The following is a 15908-nucleotide window of genomic DNA, read 5'->3' as shown; positions in this document are numbered from 1 at the left end:
TATAATATATATATATACACACACACATACATATATAAAATAATGGGCCCCCTTCATACAATGTTTCATTTTTCTGATTTTTCTATATGTACAAGTTTTATTAGTAATTAGGGTTATCAACCTAAGAATGTAGGTCTGTAAATGTCATGTCCGGTTGAAAGTCGTGGCTGGAGCTCTGATGGAATTTTAGGCAGATAACTAATCATCCAATGATATGGTCTCAAGTCACTACACACATTATCACCTAAATCCGAGAAGCACTAACAGGAAATTGAGCATCTTACTCTGATTGGAGGGGACAGCAGACACTTTAGTTCCCAAGAAAATAGCATCATCTTACAGACAAATAATTGAGCGGCATGGCATACCTGCTGGAAACAATTTGCTCATCATTTCAGACAGCTAAAACAATGTAATGGTGGCAATTTTTAAAGGATGTTTAAAGTTAAAATAAAAGTAAGTTCCATAAAAATAGTTTTTTTCCCCTTTAGCCATTTTTTACATCAGAAAAAAATTGTAAACCTTTTAGTGTCTGAAATGTTACATTTAAAGCTACATTTGAAATCCAGATATATATGGGAGCACACTTATCTTGAAGTGTGGATCTGATCTGTGAATAATATCTGTAATTGTCTTTAAAGTGAGGCAGAAATGGAAGGGAAAAATGCAGACATGGTAAATGTTCATCATTTTGTTCAGTCATACGGAATTTATAGATGAAAATGTAGAAGAGCTGTTTTTAAATCGCTAAAGGTTTTTTTTTTTTGGATGACAAATAAGTATCACCTGTCTATCCTATGAAGGTTTTAATCACTATAGCCACGGCAGCGTCGCCAACGGAATGGATTAGAATTCCATAGAAAGTCATTCTTATGTGGTCCCTTATGTTTGGTGGAAAAAAAATCTGAAATTGTAGGTGGAGTTGACTGGCTCAAGCTGGAGCAAAATAAGTTCCTCCAGTTCTGATTTCACTTTAAGACCCCATTCACACTGAGCGACATGCAAATCGCGCGACATTGAGCGACGTGTCGAGCGACATCTTCCTATTGGGCTGTATGCAATCAGGAGCAATATCGCTCAAAATCGCTCTAAAAAAGGGTCATGTAGAAGCGACAAGCTACCAGCGACGAGCTACAAGCGATATTGAGCGATATTGAGCGACGAGATGTGAACAGCTACATTGAATTGTATTGGTGAAGCTACATAGAGCGATATAGTGCGGAAATATGAGCGATATCGCTACAAAAATCGCGCGATAAATCGCTCAATGTGAACGGGGCCTAAAGGAGAACTATGGGGTCAGTGTTTTTCCCCATAGCTCTCCTTAGGGTAACGGGAGGACACAAACTAGCGTCCTCCCGTTACCCTAAGCTCAGTATACTGCGAGCTACTGAGACGCCGCAGCCGGAGCTGATCCCGACATGGACGTCGGGATCCGCCCAGCTGCGTGAGTGACTGCTGGCTCTGCCTATCTAGAGGCAGAGTCAGCTGTACCCGCCCCCTCCCCCGTCCGTTCCGCCAGTCAGCGCTGGCAGATTGGAGCGGGGAGAGGGGAATCCAGCCCCTCACCTATCACGGCAGAGAGCCGTGACAGGATCGAGAGGTGAGTGAACCCGGTATGTGTTCGCTCACCTTCCGATCTACTGAGCCGACCTGTGACAGTCTCATTGTCACAGGTCGGCTAGAACTATGAGGTGAGTGGAAATCACTCATCTCATAGTTCTCCTTTAAGTGTCCCAAACAAAAAGTCTGTAGAGAAAAGTTGATACTTTCCAGTCTCACCGCCCATCGCTCTCTTGCAGAGTTAAACTGACTAGTAGAATCTTCAGCATTCGACATTTCTAGTTGCATGCCTGTCTCCTGTGTAGATGCAGAGACACACTAGTGGAGTGGTTGCTGGTGGATGAAACCACGGGATGCAGTAGGGGATGCAGGAATTTTAACACACCGAGAACTTGCCAGACACTACTAGCCTGTACTCTCTGCAATACATACTCACAGAGGCGGCTCTAGACTTTGTGAGGCCTTAGGCGAAACTCAAAATGTGAGGCCCCCCACTCACACCCATAATCAGGGCTTGAAAAATCCACTTGTCCTCTCGTCTGTGACGAGAGGACGGCGGAGGCCGACGAGTAGCTTCTCGACCGCCCGTTGTAATTACACGGCCGGGCGGGAGCTTTACATTCAAGCAATCGGACATCTCTAGAGACGGCCGACTGCTTGTATAGGAGCAGGCATCCTTGGCGGTCCCGAGATCCGCTGTTCCCGATGCGGCCGGGACCGGCACGGCTGTTCTGTGACAGGATATCAGTACACAATCTTAGAACGCACTAAATCCTGCTTTCCTATCACACAGTATGGGGTGGCATGGCATGCGTTATATGTGACAGCACAGAGGCATTTAGAACCATTTGCTCACTGGTATTGGGCAGCTGGATTTTTTTACATAGAACATTTTTAGCGGCAGATGTAAACAATGAGGGCCTGCATGCATTTTCCGTTTTTGAAGAGGGGTGCTTCACTTACCTGATCTCTATGCACCTGCTGCTCCTGATCGAGGGGTTAACTCCCTGTGTCCCAGACCTTTCTTACCCTCTGATGGTATCAGCCTCCTCCTTGCTCTTCTCCAAATCCGATGCCACGGCTGGATGCTGGAGGAGCTGGAGCCTCTGCATGTAGATGGAACCGGGCGGGCTCTCTCATCTTTCAGGGAAGGAAGGAAGAGGCGCTGCTGGCACCCCATTCTCCCCGTGATGCCCGCAGTGTCAGATGGGGGGAGGGGCGGGGATTGTGCAGAGGCCGCGGGCGCCCCATTCTCCCCGCGATTCCCGCAGTGTCAGATAGGGGAGGGGCGGGGATTGTGCGGAGGCCGCGGGCGCCCCATTCTCCCCGCGATGCCCGCAGTGTCAGATGGGGGGAGGGGCGGGGATTGTGCAGAGGCCGCGGGCGCCCCATTCTCCCCGTGATTCCCGCAGTGTCAGATAGGGGAGGGGCGGGGATTGTGCGGAGGCCGCGGGCGCCCCATTCTCCCCGCAAGAAAATTGCAGCTCCCCTCTGCCCAGGGACGGACTCGCCAGAGTCAGGTGCGGTGAATCTGCAAAAGTGAGTTAGGCGGCCGTGAGGCCCTCGTGAGCGCGAGGCCTTCGGCGACCGCCTAACTCGCCTAATTAGAGAGCCGCCTCTGCATACTCAATAATGAATCCAGATTAAACAATGATACATTGCCTTGCAAGGTATTTATTTACATTTTTTTCCAAGCAGTCATTATGTTTCCAAACAGCTGGCTCCAACTTTCTCAGCACTGCTTCTCTGAACTCTCTGTTGACTACAAGTGGCAGAGCAGTCTATAGCAGCTGTCCGTCTACTAGCTTAGAGCACTGAGCAGAAGAGTGGCTTGTCTTGCTGTGCTTGTGTGTTTGTGGAGAGAGACTGCTTACTAGCAGACATGCAAGGTTGGCCCCATAGAACGATTGCAAGGGAAAGGAGCTACCCTAAGGCCTTGTTCACATCGGGGCGGTTCGGCTCGGTCCGCTCAATCCGAATTGCTCCCGGACCCTTTTTTGCTGCGCTGATCACTGCGGTTTCCATACAGCTTTCAATGGAATTGCGCTTTTCAGCATGGTTTTGGGTGTTTTTAATTGTGTTTCAGTGCTGAAATGCAATTAAAGCAGCTCAAAACCTCCCTTTTGAAATCAGCGCGGAAACTGCACTGATCCGCAACCGCCCTGGTGTGAATGGGGCCTAAAACAGGATATTAGGGCCAGCTCTCGGGGACCAGCTTATTCTGTATGGAAAAAAAAGCATCAATTGTAAGTGATTTATTCAGCATTTGAAATTGCCTAAAACATTTTGACTTCAATATCACTTTAAGGTTTTTTTGAAGGCTGTAAATTTACCACTATAGGGATGGACTTCACACCATTACCTCTTCGATCCATCACCATGACTGACATCTTCAGTCAGTCTTCTCCCAGATCTGACTTTCAGCTTTCCCATTGGGCAGCCACAGAGAATGTCACATCTCGGCACCTGGCTCCATACTCAGCCTTTTATAGATGCCAGGAATGAGCTAGGGGGTATCCACGGCAGTGTATACAGATTTAAAAACTGCTAGGAGCAAGAGTTTTTTGGCAGGAGTGACTGTACAAGCCTCTTCTGCCAGAAAATGCTACCTCCTAGCTCTTTTTTATGTTTGCAGTACAGTTCCACTTTAAATGCCCCCCTCTGCCTGTGTTTGTTTTAAACAGATGTGGACACGTATTAGTGTATATTTGGGTAGATTAGGGTGGCGTTCTCTTACTGGGGACAGGGCTGGAAGACCACTTCAGGCAGCAAGTAAACCCAGCTGATCACCAGCTCTCAGTTCTAAAGTAAATTTTTTGGCCTTTTTCCCCCTCAAACCGTTTTGGCTCTGTCCATTGCATCATCTCATATCGAAGTCAGTGTTTCGTGCCCTTCTTTCCGTTTTGGATACATCATGGTTTCTTTTCATATTTTATTCTTTGCTATTGCAATATTGGAACCAAACCAAGTTTATGGCATGTCCTCATTTTTATGCCAGCTTGCTCCAGGCCCAACTGAGCTTTTCAGTGTTGGTTACACTCAGCGTAATTGGTAGCTTAGGAAAATAATTTTGCAGTTGAGCAAATAGAAATAAAATGCAGATTCCCGGTATTGCCGATTTTTTCTTCTTTGTCTTGATTTTTATTTTTAGAAAGGAGGATTAAGCAATTTTATGGCTAAAAGAAAAGATGACAGGTTATGTCCATTATAGGGACCAGACATAAGTGAGAAGGCAGCTGTCGAATGTCCATAAGATGCTGCCTGTAAATGTGATAATTATGGGATTGATTTTATTCATTTTTTACTGTTATTATTATTATCATCAATGTTATTATTATTTTGATGTTTTTATTATTATTTAATGAGGATGTTCAAGTCTTCTGAGTGCAAACAGATTAATGTATCAGGATTTAATCTTGTGAGCTTGGATATTGTGCTTTAGTATTGCAGCATTATGATGACAGGAAGATTAAAGTATTATGAGAAGCACTGAAGAAAACGTTGGGATCAGAGGTTCCCATCAGTGACTAGAGAGAAAAAAACCCTCAGAAAAACAACTCTTAAATAGAACTTCTGAGAATTGTATAGAGAATGCAAAGTTATGAAATCAAAAATGTAAACAGAAGGCAGCAGTGATCTTTTTAGTATCATTCACATGCAGCGTGTTCATTCTGTAATTATCTCTCTGTGCACCTCTGCTAAACTCAATTGCTTTTTTGTGGGTACAAATGGTAATGTTTATTTACTAGTTCCCCTGTACAGCTTTCATTGCCTTATGCCAAAAAAAGAAAAGAAACAAAAACCTATTAACCCTACATTTGTTAAAGGATATTTAAGGTAATTTATTTTTTAAGGTAATTTATTTTTTATTATTATTCAGTGCTTAAAATACACATTGTTATGTTCTTTTTGTATTCTATTTTTAAAGCATATCTAAACTCAAAAACAAAAGTGTAATATATTGCAGCTTACTTGTAAAATGATATAGTGGCTACATTCGTTTTTAGGTTTTTTTTTTTGCAAGCACAGAAAAATAACTGTTGATCCTGCCAGAAATCCAGTAATGTTCTAACCTAATGGGCACTGAACTGAAATTCAAACATCACCCTTTATCAGCCCTCCTAGCTATCATCTGTGAACTACAAAAAAACATCTTCCCCTTGTAGTGGTAATGAGATGATGGTAATCCAAATCAGGAGAGCAGCCTTGGGTGAGAACGCATCTCTTCCATATATACAGTATTGTGGATGAGCATTGTAACCTTAGGACAAAAAGTGTGTTTTGTACAGGATCACCAGGTGTAAAAAAAAGCTACCCCCCCCCCAAAAAAAACCCAAAAACAAATGCATCCCCCACAACTAAGACTAGTGACAGTGGCGAAACAATCGCCATAGCGACCCAGGCGGCTGTTATGGGGCCCTAGGCACAGGGGGTGGCCCGGCCAAGACTTCCCCCTGATGTTGTGCGGGCCACCTGGGTCGCTATGGCATCTCAGGCTGCTGGCTGTCACTGGCGGCTGGGAGGAGGAACGCACTGCTATTCACATCACTGACAACCTTTCAGTGATGTGTACAGTGGCGCGTTCCTCATCACAGACAGCTGCTGCTGAGTCGGTGACAACCTGCAGCTTTGGAGGAGGTCGCTGGGCCCATGGTTGCCAGCGATGGAGGAGGCGGGGCCTGGTGATGGAGGAGGCGGGGCCCGGTGATGGAGGAGAAGGAGGCGGACAGAGGATCAGGGCTGACGGTTAAGAGGGCTTGGCCACCCACTTGAGACCCTGCAGAGCCCACCATAGAGAGGCTAGCTTTATGGTGAGATCTGCAGGGTCACTCTCAGGTGGGCTGTTTGGGTTATCAAGTGGGCGTAACTAGAAATCACAGGACCCCATACAAAATTTTGCTATGGGGCCCTCTGATTTCTAGTTACGCCCTTAACTGACTAGTGATCTACAATATATAATCTTTTTTTTTATTTTTATTTAGATATAATGTAATCTTAACCATATAAAAGGTTGCATGCTTATATTTCATATTTACTTCTATCACGTGGAGCTCTGTGAAGGATTGTTCTGCAGCTAAAAATAGACCTGAATAGCAATCACCCCTGTTTCTCACACCTAGCACAAAAAAGAAAAAGAATCCTAGCTACTTAATTCACACACAGCCACAAAACATGCAGGTAATGCTGTGCTTTATTGATAGACAGCACAGCATGCCTTGCGAACTGAAATGTTCCAGAAGCCTTTTTTAATAAAAAATAAAAGTCTAGTTCATAAACTTGTAAAATTAAAAAAAAAATAATACAACTGACCAGAAACTGTTACTGTTTACCATTACTTGCCTGAACATCATCTGTTAAATGTTCTTCTGAAAAATGTCATTAATGAGAATCTCAGTTCACGCTCGGCGCAATGCAAATTTTAATTTAGCTGTGCACCTAGAGAGAGCTTTGCAGGTCAGATAGTTTTACTTTTTAGTCATTTTTTTTTCTTAAATGTACGTGTTAAAAGTTTTACTGCTTCCACAGAATACAAAGCAGATGTGAATGCAGTTTAATTGGTCTCTCCTCCCCACCCTTTTTCCTCTCAAGGCATTATTCCGATATGCTTAAGAATTAAATGTTTTCTGGAAGATAAATTGCTAATTGCACCTAGCAATTCCCATCTGTGTAGATAAACTTTTACAAAATAGAAAAATAGAAAGAATGTTCTAGTTGGGGGGGGGGGGGGAAATGCACAAAAATGAAAACCAGTCTGTTGTATGAAGATGTTTCTGTCTATTCTGTTCTATGGGCCTATTCATGTTGAAGGCCTGTGACCCCAGTGTAGAACATGCTTAGGGCTTCCTTGTGTCCCAGATTTTCATACCAGCAATTGATTTTGCTAGTTGAAATCTTTCTAATTTTTTTTTTTGGTAAATGAACATTCTTTAACTTTTTACCCTTTTTTTGCCTAGAAAATATATGATGTAGGAGGTTCAGTTTTTATATTTAGTATGTTTATTTCCACCATTCATTATGCGGCACTTTGCTGTGTTCACGAGACCGCCTGCAACCATGGCACCCATTATAAACAAAAACATTTTGTAATAGACCAAACCTATTGTAACTTTTAGCCGTGCATGGTGTATGCTAGCCTCAGGAAAGCAGCAGTACATGGAAGAAAATCTGAAAATGGTTTTAGCTAAGGTAAATGGTATGGTAAAGGCTATTGTAAAATGTGTATTTCACAGAACTGCTAGTTTATTTTATTTATTACAGATATTTATTAGGGCTGGTAATGATTAAAATGTTCGTGTTCGATTAATCAAATTTTTTTTTTAATCGATTAATTTCGATTAATTATAACGCACATACAGATCCAACTACATTGGCCTATACACATACAGCACAGCAATGAAGTAATAAAATGAACTAGGATCACACTAATCCAGCACGTTATTAATCTCACGTGCCCCACTCAATATGGCCACCGCTTGAGTGGGGCAACTCAGAATAATAACGTGCTGGATTACAAATGTATTTACATAGTATAGTAAAACAGCAAAGCACTAAGGTTGATTTAAACATAAGTATTAGCTTAATATTTGAAGTAGCCGCACCATTCCATTTCATGTAAGGACCTGATTGCAACATAATATCAGTAAATTTCAATGGGCACATTTCTGGGAGCGAGATGGGGGGGAGGGGTTAATGGAGAGCCACATAGTGCATATATATAAGTTTAAGATAAGACAGAAGCTTGGTGCTTCTTGGGCAAACTCACCGGCCCAAGTGGCTCCGTCGGCTAACGAAGGGGAGGGGGGAGGAGTCCGGTGACGTCGATGTCCGTGACGTCACCGGATCTCCGCCGGGACTCCCGAAAGCCAGCTGAGAGGTGAGTCTTTTCATTTTCGATCAAAAGAATTTTAATCGATCAAAAAGTTTAACGCTTAATCGAGGAATTAATTGTTAATTTCCCCAGCCCTAGTATTTATATAACACTGACAATTTATGCAGTGCTTTACATAGTTTCACATAAGTCCCTCTCCTCAATGAGCTTACAATCTAAGGTCCCCATCTCACATGCATACATACAAGGGCCAATTTTAGACAGGAGCCAATTAACCTTGCAACATGTCTTTGGATTGTGGGAGGAAACCCGGAGAAAACCCACGCAAGCACAGGGAGAATATGCAAACTCCTTGCAGATAGTGTCCTTGCTGGGATTTGAACTGGGTCCTCTTAGTGCTTCAAGGCAGCAGTGCTAACCACTATGCTAAAATTCAGGGTTAGGGTGGCAGGTTTGGCAGTAGTGGGATGTTATTGATTGCCCTACTTTTTGGAGCAATTAAATCAGGGGTGGACAAAATCATGGAGTTCAAGAGCCAGTCTGTCCAAGCCAGGCGCCTACAGGATCTGCTTTTCGTAGCCATCTCCATTTAGGAAACCTCAAAAGTTAGGCGCCAGCTGTAATTTTTAAGGATCATTAGCCACCTGGCTCCTGGTATTTCTCCAGCCCTGAATTAGATTATCTTATGTTTGTCTGATTACCTTTTGTGGTCCTCAAAGAGCCTCAAAGGAAGCCCATATTTAGATGCAGATGTTTCTCTATACAGTTTTACATTTTTAGTTAGAATTTTGTAGCTTTTGTGTTTTTGTGAGCTGGAACCTAGTGTTTTTTTTCCCCTTTTTATTAATAAAGCAAAGATTTGACTAATGTTACATTTGTAGCTCTATGGGGTGTAGAAAACCATGGATCCCATCTCTGCTTTCATTTACATTTTTGATATTTCTAAATCTGCAGCTTTAATTAAAATAATACCTGGCGATCTTGCCATAAAGGTCCAGACACTTAATGTTATCAAACTCAGTCACTAAGCTCTTATTTAAGCTTTAACATGTTAATGTAATTTTTAAAAATCGTTTAAATGTTCAATCTGTAGTGTAAATTAAAATAAAACTAATATCTGGCCGTCCTGTCATAAAGGTCCTTCTTCACTTACTGTTAATGCGTGACAGCACTCTCTCCCTGTATCCCAGTTGTACTCCTGTGTTGTCACCCTCTCATCCTCCCAGGGGAGATTACAATATGCTAAGCATTGTGCATTCATTGCCTTCCGTTGTCTGTACAGAGGCTACAGGAGATCAGCAGCACTGAGATGCAACTACAGATAAAAGTGTAACCTAGAATAATAGTAATAATATTCATAAGGCTTTGCAAATAACAAACATCACACGAATTCAGGTGGGTAGGTTAAGGCCATAGGTTTATCCACATTCTTTTATAAAGGCAGAAAAAGAAATTACATTAACCTTACAGTTGCCGAAAATGTTCACCACAGGAGACCTGTGGGCTTATAAAACCAACTGAATGCCAAAGCCTTAAAATGAACCTGTAGCCAGGCTATTGACATTCACTCTTTTATACATTCTTAAAAAGAGTAGTAAAGGAGCTTGACAAAAATCATGCTGACCTATGCAACTGCAGTACCTGTTGAGCAATTCATCCTCAGATTTTTTAACAAACATTGAAGTCAGGTCTCTCGGTAGCTCATCCTGCCCCTGTGCTTCTACTGTGAGATTTAAGAATGCATTTCTCCACAATGCCTGCAGCTACAGTAGTCAGTGAGTTGTTTTACTGTTAAAGTATATTAAATTACTTGACTGCCCAAAGCTTGGCCATAGGTTTCCTTTAGAAATGAGCAGATCAACCTTACTTCCCCAAATTTTCCATAAAACCTGAAGGAAAGCCTTTGCAAGATAAAAGCTGTTCAGTAATATGATAAGAATAAGCGGTGATGATATCAGAATAACAGAGAGGAAATTAAAGGTGGGTTGGCGGTGGTTAACTCATTGGTAATAGAATGGCATAAGTGAGCAAATGTACCCTACAAAATGCATTTTCCTGCACATGGCCCGTATCTCCATTTAACAGGCAAACTAGCTGTTGTGTGTCTATCAATCCAGACTTCTCTTCACAAGGCCTTTATTCTCACTGGCCTAAACTGACTTTCTATAAAGACATTTTTTGGGGCTTTTAATTCTAAGTACTAGTATACAGAACATTTCTATTGTAACACTAATTATTTTTCTTTAGCATTATTGATTGATTTTTTTTTCTACATCTTTGTTTTTTTATGAAAGGGCCAGTTTAATGAGTTTTAATAATGTATTGCCTATGATGTTGAAATTTACTAGCTTTTTCTTCCAAAATAACTGTTTTCCAGGTCATCCATGTATCTCGGGTCCCTCAGCAATGAGATGGCATGGGAGGTCTTGGAAAACAGCAGCATTATGTAAGAAGGATTCATACATATTTTCAACTTTTTTGATTGTGTTTTGTGGTGTGTTTGCGACGTCCTCTTTGCCAGTGTAATCGCTGTGCTTTATTTCTGCAATCATGCAATGTTGTGCTTTGGGGTGTGTACCAATCAGGAGCCCCTTCATGGCAACAATGAGAAATTAGTCTTAAAAGTAAGCCAAGAGCCTGTTCACGGTCTGTAATCACTGTGACATGAAATACCAGTCACTGGCATGTCATTTCACTTTTTGATTACCTATTGATCTGACTGCTACGACTAATGCTATTCAGCATTAAATTCTAAATTTACACACACCGTTATTTCAACAACAAAGTGGCAAAATGAAGTGGAGAAATAAAGACAAAATCCATTCTGCTTTTAGTTTTTAATTCTGCCTTAAATTATTTTTACACTGCTGTATTGCGTTCATTTTCACTAGTGACTTTTGGGGCAGCCATTGTCTTTGGCTGCATATGTCACCTGAGGTAAAGTTTTGTGTATGAAGGTGATAACTGATGTTTTGGATTGGCCAGCACAGAACAATTTATGGTGGAATCTAGTAGAAAAAGAGATTAATATAAAAAAATGGAGTACAATGCAAATGCTTTCACTGTTGATACAGTACATGACTTTTCTTGTGAAACCTCTGTTGAAGTCTGCAGCTGAATACAATGGCTTCCCGTGTAAGCTGAAATCTGAGTAAGAATGGCTACAAGATAAAGTGATATATTGCAATATTGTTACATTTTTATAGTTACCTTTCCTCTTTAAAAATAATGTAAAATGGCAACATGAATGAAAAGTGGGCACAGACATCTGCTTGTAACATTATATCTGACACCCAGGCCACTCAGATACTCTTCACACGGTCTACAGCTTGTATAAAAACAGTGTGTATTACAAGCTTTTCCAAAGCCTTTGGAAAGCTTTCATCAAGCTTTGAGCAGATTTGAGTTATATGTGTAACACCCGGTAACGGGTGTGTGCACTGATCGGGTCTTTTCTGCCCGTGCGTGCCCGCTAGGGGGCGCGCGCGAGCAGAAAAAAATTGCCGTCTGGAGACGGCAACCCGCAGATGCTGCAGTGCCGTCCGTCCGTTTTTCTACTACGGGCGGACGGTGAGAGGTTAAAGAAAACTTCAGTTTTTAGCAGGCTTTTAACTAGCTAAAGCCTGCTAGCAGTATGTTTAAAGTGACAGACAGAATTCTCCCTGATGCACACACTTTGGAAGTTCATCCTAGTTCACCTGTACCTTGATAAATTCATAGCACCATGTTTGACTTCTGTCTGTGCTGCGGTTGTCCAACAATCAGCATAGGAAAACCGCTGGCTATTACCAGTGACGCCATGCAACTCATGGTGTCTCTTAGCCCCATCATGCTATCTACATCTTTGACAGTACCAGGGCGCCTTCAAGCAGTTTCCAGCCAGGCTTTGCAATCACAGCACTTAAATAGCATGAGGGGGGCCGAGAGACACCATGAGTTGCATGGTGCCACTGATGATAGCCGGCATGTTCAAATGCTGATTGCTGGAGTGTGAACAGAAGTCAAACATGGTGCTATGCATTTATCAAGGTACATTTGTTATATGTCTGTTGTTGATTGAGTAATTTTAGGGTTAACTTCCATTTTAAGATGTGTTTAACATCCCCAAACTGGAAATGAATGGTGCTTTAAAAATCGCAAAAAGCTGCTTAAAGCTTGTCGAAAGCTATCCAAATGCTTTTTAAAAGCTTACTGTACACACTTCTCTTAGGCCTTGTTCACTTGAGTATCACAAGCATAACGGGCAACAACTGACTTGAGTCAAGAAAGTTGATACTTGTTTACCCTTTTTATTGGTCCTTAAAAAGGCGGTCACTTTGCCTATTTAGAGCAAAATGACAGGTTCTCCTGAAAGTATAACACCCCCCACCCACTGGTACTCACCTTTGCCATTCTGTTAAAGCGCTTGGTATATATGCAGTGCTGCTGGGCATGGGGGAGCGATGCAACCTTCTTCCCTTTCTCTAATAATGCGGTACTTGGGCCACAGTGGCTCAAATGAGGGGAGAAGATCTTTCAAAGGTAATTCCACGTTTCCAGGTGAATTTGCAAAAATGCAATTACACCTGCCCCCTCTCCCCCTGCTATACTTACTTTTGGGCCAACTCTCCTTCCCCTCTGCTGGTGTACTGTTTGTACTGCCATGACCTGACTGCGCTGACCAATGGGAAGAGCTTCTGACCGTGCTGACCAATGAGCAGCGCTTCTGACCATGCTGACCAATGAGAAGCGCTTCTGACCAATGAGTGCTCACCGTTTGCGAGCAAAATTGAAACTATAGAATGCAGGGCTGCGCTATATGACAGTACAGGCTACGGATAGTACACCAGCACCGGTGGAGGGGAAGGAGCATTCGTCCAAAGGGGGGGTCCTTTTAAATACGTGAGTGTCTATATATTCCTCACCATCCTGCTATTAAATGGAAAAATATGTGGGAACAATACTCTGAGTCTGAATGTAGCCTATGTTGACCTTTTCAGCTAGATTTTCTGGATCTATTATGACTGAACCTGAGATTTGTAAGCCTGATGTAAAGAGAATGTAAATATGAAAAACCGCTTCAAAATACTTTTGTAACTGTACTTTTCCTGTCTTTGGGTTCTAAAAATAAGCTCAATGTTTTGTATGGAAACCTGTATTATATATAACCCTATAATGTATAGCAGTTGGCCCAGTCTGTGCAAATATGTTTGATATGTTACATTTTTGGCTTGCAAAATAGTTTTCAGTCAATATTTGAGTAGTAGGCTCAGGTTTGTGTGATATTTAGCGCCTTGTCGTTAGATTTGCCAAGGCCCTATGACTTTTTAAGAAGTAAACATCTCACTAGATCCAAGAACTTCGCAGTAGTGAACTATCTGCAAATAAAATATAAACACAATGGAAATTACAAAAATTAAGTGTTTCCTATATTAGTTTTTGTGGTAAACAAATAAGCCCTGGAATCTGCAGTTGTGGTACATGGAGATGTATCTGAATAGTTATAGTTGGTAACTAATTTATTTGGGCTTTTTCTCAATGCTCATGTTTATTGCCTTTGAAAAAAGTGGACTGACTGTCTCTCTTTATTTATGTCATTCTCTCCAGCAAAATTAAAATGGCAGTCACCTAGATCAATTTATTCCCATCTTGGGACATATATAGCCAGGGGCAAAACCACCGCAAGGCAAACAAGGCGTTTGCCTTGGGCAGCACTTTCCAGAGGTGCAACAAAAACACTAACTCAAAAACCAGTGACGCACAGGCCCAGACTGGCCATCGGACATACCGGGCACTTGCCCGGTGGGCGAGGCGAGCCAGTCTGCAGAGAATCAGGCAGCGACGGATGCCTAATCAGGCAAATTAGGCTGCCACGAGGCCTTCACGAATGGCTGCCTAATTAAAGAGCTGCCCGATGAAGGAGGGGAGTGAGATATGGTCTGGCCGGCCGACAGGAGGTGGAGGAGAAGCAACGGGTGGCTTGATCTGACAACGGAATGTCCCAGAGGCAGGCTGGGCACTTCGGGCTGCAGGTAAGAGGAGCAGCACATGTGTGCAGGGAAATAGACCCTGCACAGCCCACCGCCTGAGACTCCTGCACAGCCCACCGCCTGAGACCCCTGCACAGCCCACTGTAGACGCTGGCAGAAGTCATGCAGCACTCGCCTGTTAGTCTTTAAACAGGTGCTCGCTGTATCCAGTGACTGGCAGTTTACGCAAAATGTCTTAAACAGTAAGTGGTGGGGCAAATTTAGATTGGGGGGTGTCTGGATTTAGTGTTGCCTAGGGCAGCACAAAACCAAAATACACCACTGTACATAGCCATAAATAAATTGAGGGCAGGCATGGTTTGGAGGTAGTCCATTACTCCTTAAGGACCTGTTCTCGCCATTGAGCTTTGGTAATGTGGATTGGTATGATTAGGTGCTATTAATTTTGAAAGGCACCCCAGCACTCCTTTTAAATGCTCTTGCATTGCAGTATATGTGGCACTAATGTGAGGTGTTGTTGGGCAGTCAATTGAAATGAATGGGCTGCCATACCACAATTACGTTTGTTAGTGAACCAAAGCACATGTGTTTGAGGCACAGTAATGGACTGGGCTGGTGTGAATGGACCCTCATGGTGCAGGAACACATCAAAAGGCCAGGACAGCTCAAATGGCAGAAATAAAATAAAAATGGCAATATTCACCTAGCATAAGTGCTTTTTCCAGCCCTGTTAACTCTCCTGTATCATGCTGCAAGAGTAGGATAGCATCAAGGATAGGTCTACCGAGGTCCATTCTGCCTCCAGGGTGGGAATCACTGTTTTTTTTCCCCCTTGACTTTAAAAATATAAAATATATTTGCAAAGTACCTCTAGGTGCACTCTACTACATCTCAAGTACAGTTCACTGGGGTTTTAGATAACAGAAATGCATTCTCAGGTTTGTTTTACTGATATTTTACCATGTGCTTAAATTCCATACTGATCTGATCAATTGATTGTAGCCTGCCATATGTACCCCTGAAGAACCCTTGCCAGAGGCTGAGAACCTGTACTTCAAGCACAGGACATCATAGTTTGTCAGTGTAATATGTTTTCTTCAGTCAGTATGGTTTGGGGGATTGCTGTAATCCAGTACAACTAATCTGCAATATTGGCAATGATACATTAATCCCCTACTCCATTCAGATCATCACAGGCCATTAATTCCAGTGCAGTCAAAATTTTACCTGTCTAGTCTGGCCATGAATATTTTTTTTTAAACAAGACAGGCTGGATTCACAAGTTTCTGTGCCTTTTTTATGTGTTTTAATAAAATCGTTTATCAATAGGCCCCATAATGCAAGCTGCTACATCACAAAATGGACAATGCATGCCATTGAGCAGCTGTGAACTAGCACGATTTTAAGCAATGGTCAAGTTGTGTACATGTATTGGTGCATGTTAAACACATTGGTATGAATGGGCACTACAGGAAGAAAGTGTCTTTGCAAAGGACACCATCATTTTTGTGCCATATAAAAAAAGAGGGGGGGGGGGGGGGAATTTG

The 15908-nt window shown here is 42.5% G+C and overlaps 1 protein-coding gene across 2 annotated transcripts in view; it reads left to right on the top strand.

The window, feature by feature from the left end:
* DIP2C (disco interacting protein 2 homolog C) overlaps positions 1-15908 on the top strand; it is a 358168-nt gene that overhangs the window by 136298 nt on the left and 205962 nt on the right. The window contains exon 2 of one of the 2 annotated variants that reach the window (XM_018554178.1): positions 10770-10838. In XM_018554178.1, coding sequence (XP_018409680.1) covers positions 10799-10838 — 40 coding nt within the window. In that variant the 5' untranslated portion in view covers positions 10770-10798. Of the gene's footprint in view, positions 1-10720; positions 10839-15908 lie in introns of those variants that run through there. The other variant, XM_018554179.1, reaches the window with a different exon arrangement.

Source organism: Nanorana parkeri, unplaced genomic scaffold (assembly GCF_000935625.1).
Source record: "Nanorana parkeri isolate BGI_ZX_2015 unplaced genomic scaffold, ASM93562v1 scaffold145, whole genome shotgun sequence".
Lineage (NCBI taxonomy): Eukaryota > Metazoa > Chordata > Amphibia > Anura > Dicroglossidae > Nanorana > Nanorana parkeri.
Note: the sequence above shows the minus strand (reverse complement) of the source record. Positions and strands in the feature narration are given on the sequence as shown.